Source organism: Thamnophis elegans, chromosome 3 (genome assembly GCF_009769535.1).
Source record: "Thamnophis elegans isolate rThaEle1 chromosome 3, rThaEle1.pri, whole genome shotgun sequence".
Lineage (NCBI taxonomy): Eukaryota > Metazoa > Chordata > Lepidosauria > Squamata > Colubridae > Thamnophis > Thamnophis elegans.
In genome coordinates this window covers 30,505,010-30,506,398 of record NC_045543.1, presented here as the reverse complement: position 1 = coordinate 30,506,398, position 1,389 = coordinate 30,505,010, and the positions used below count along the sequence as shown (strand labels likewise).

At 36.9% G+C, this 1,389-nt stretch overlaps 1 protein-coding gene across 1 annotated transcript; it reads right to left on the bottom strand.

Moving 5' to 3' along the window:
- LOC116505684 (cytochrome P450 2K1-like) lies at positions 1-697 on the bottom strand. Its single transcript, XM_032213032.1, has 2 exons — positions 559-697; positions 1-379 (listed from the first exon to the last, which is right to left on the bottom strand). The coding sequence occupies exons 1-2, from the start codon at positions 695-697 to the stop codon at positions 195-197; spliced, it is 324 nt and encodes a 107-aa protein (XP_032068923.1). The 3' UTR covers positions 1-194.
- Positions 698-1,389: the final 692 nt, after the last annotated feature.

Sequence of the window (1,389 nt, the reverse complement as noted above, 5' to 3'; positions counted from 1 at the left end):
ATAAAATAAATTGAAACCCACCACTGCATCAGAACCAAGGTTTTTATGTATCTATAGATCATTGCTATTCAGCTTTTACACAATACATAAAACTTAAACAATATTGAATCTGGTTGTCAGATTTTGCCTCTTTATCAATGTAAAGACATTTAAAGGCTGAGAAAACAGCTTGTTATGATTTTTTTCCTGTCAGATCAAGATAAGACAGCACAGGTCTTGCAAGGCATGGGAGGAGTGGTAAGTCCAAGAGCAGGAGTCAGGTCCAGATCATTTTTAGATGTTCCTAAAGGTGACTGGAAGATAAATCTCTGGAGGAGATTGGTAAAGAAGAGGAAGATCTCCATTTTGGCAAGGTTCTCACTAGCACATATTCTCTGATCTGGAAGAAAACATAGGTGGCAAAAAAGGTGGTTTTAATGGTTTCTTAAACTATTTTCCATGGCTTCCCAATATAATACCTCAAAGGAATAATCTTAAAGAAATAATGAACCCTCCTAACTATCCTGCTTCATTCATACTCTTTCAAGATAGCTTTACACATACACAGAGTGATCTTACCTGCAGAGAAAGGCATGAATGCATCTTTCTTCACAAACATTCCTTCAGAGTCAAGAAAATGCTCAGGATAGAATTCATGAAGTTTCTCCCACTGACATTCAGCATGGAGCATTGATGACAGCAATGGAACAACATGCATTCCCTAAACAATGAAAGTATAAAAAGAAGAGCATTTTGCTTTGAAAACATTGCTGTAAAAATATTATAATGAAATTTTATGTCATTGGTTAAAATGCAAATCAGTTGACAATATCAATCTAGTCTGAAATAAAAATAACATCCTGAATAAGACATTCATCTTAATAACCAAACGTCTACCCAATAAAGACAATAATTTTTTCCAACCCCCCCCCCCCTAACATCATTACATATTTTAACAGTTTTTTTAAAACAACATGCTATTCATATTGGTGAGTGTGACCCCTAGAATTCATCTTCTCTATTTTTTCATCTTTTTTCTATTATTTTATCGTGAAGATTTTTCTTTTCTTTTGATTCATTTTCAAACCAGCTAATATGCGCAAATGCTTCTGTTTCTTCATTAGATGTTCTCAGAGGTGGGCTGCACTTTCTTTAACAAAGGATTCGCTGGTTGTGAGCATAGCTGAATCAGATGCCATAGCAAACAATGAGCTCACAATGACTATGGCATTCACTTTATGAACTCAATGTTTAGAGCCGAGGTGGCGCAGTGGTTAAATGCAGCACTGCAGGCTACTTCAGCTGACTGCAGTTCTGCAGTTCGGCTGTTCAAATCTCACCGGCTCAGGGTTGACTCAGCCTTCCATCCTTCTGAGGTGGGTAAAATGAGGACCCAGATTGTTGTTGGGG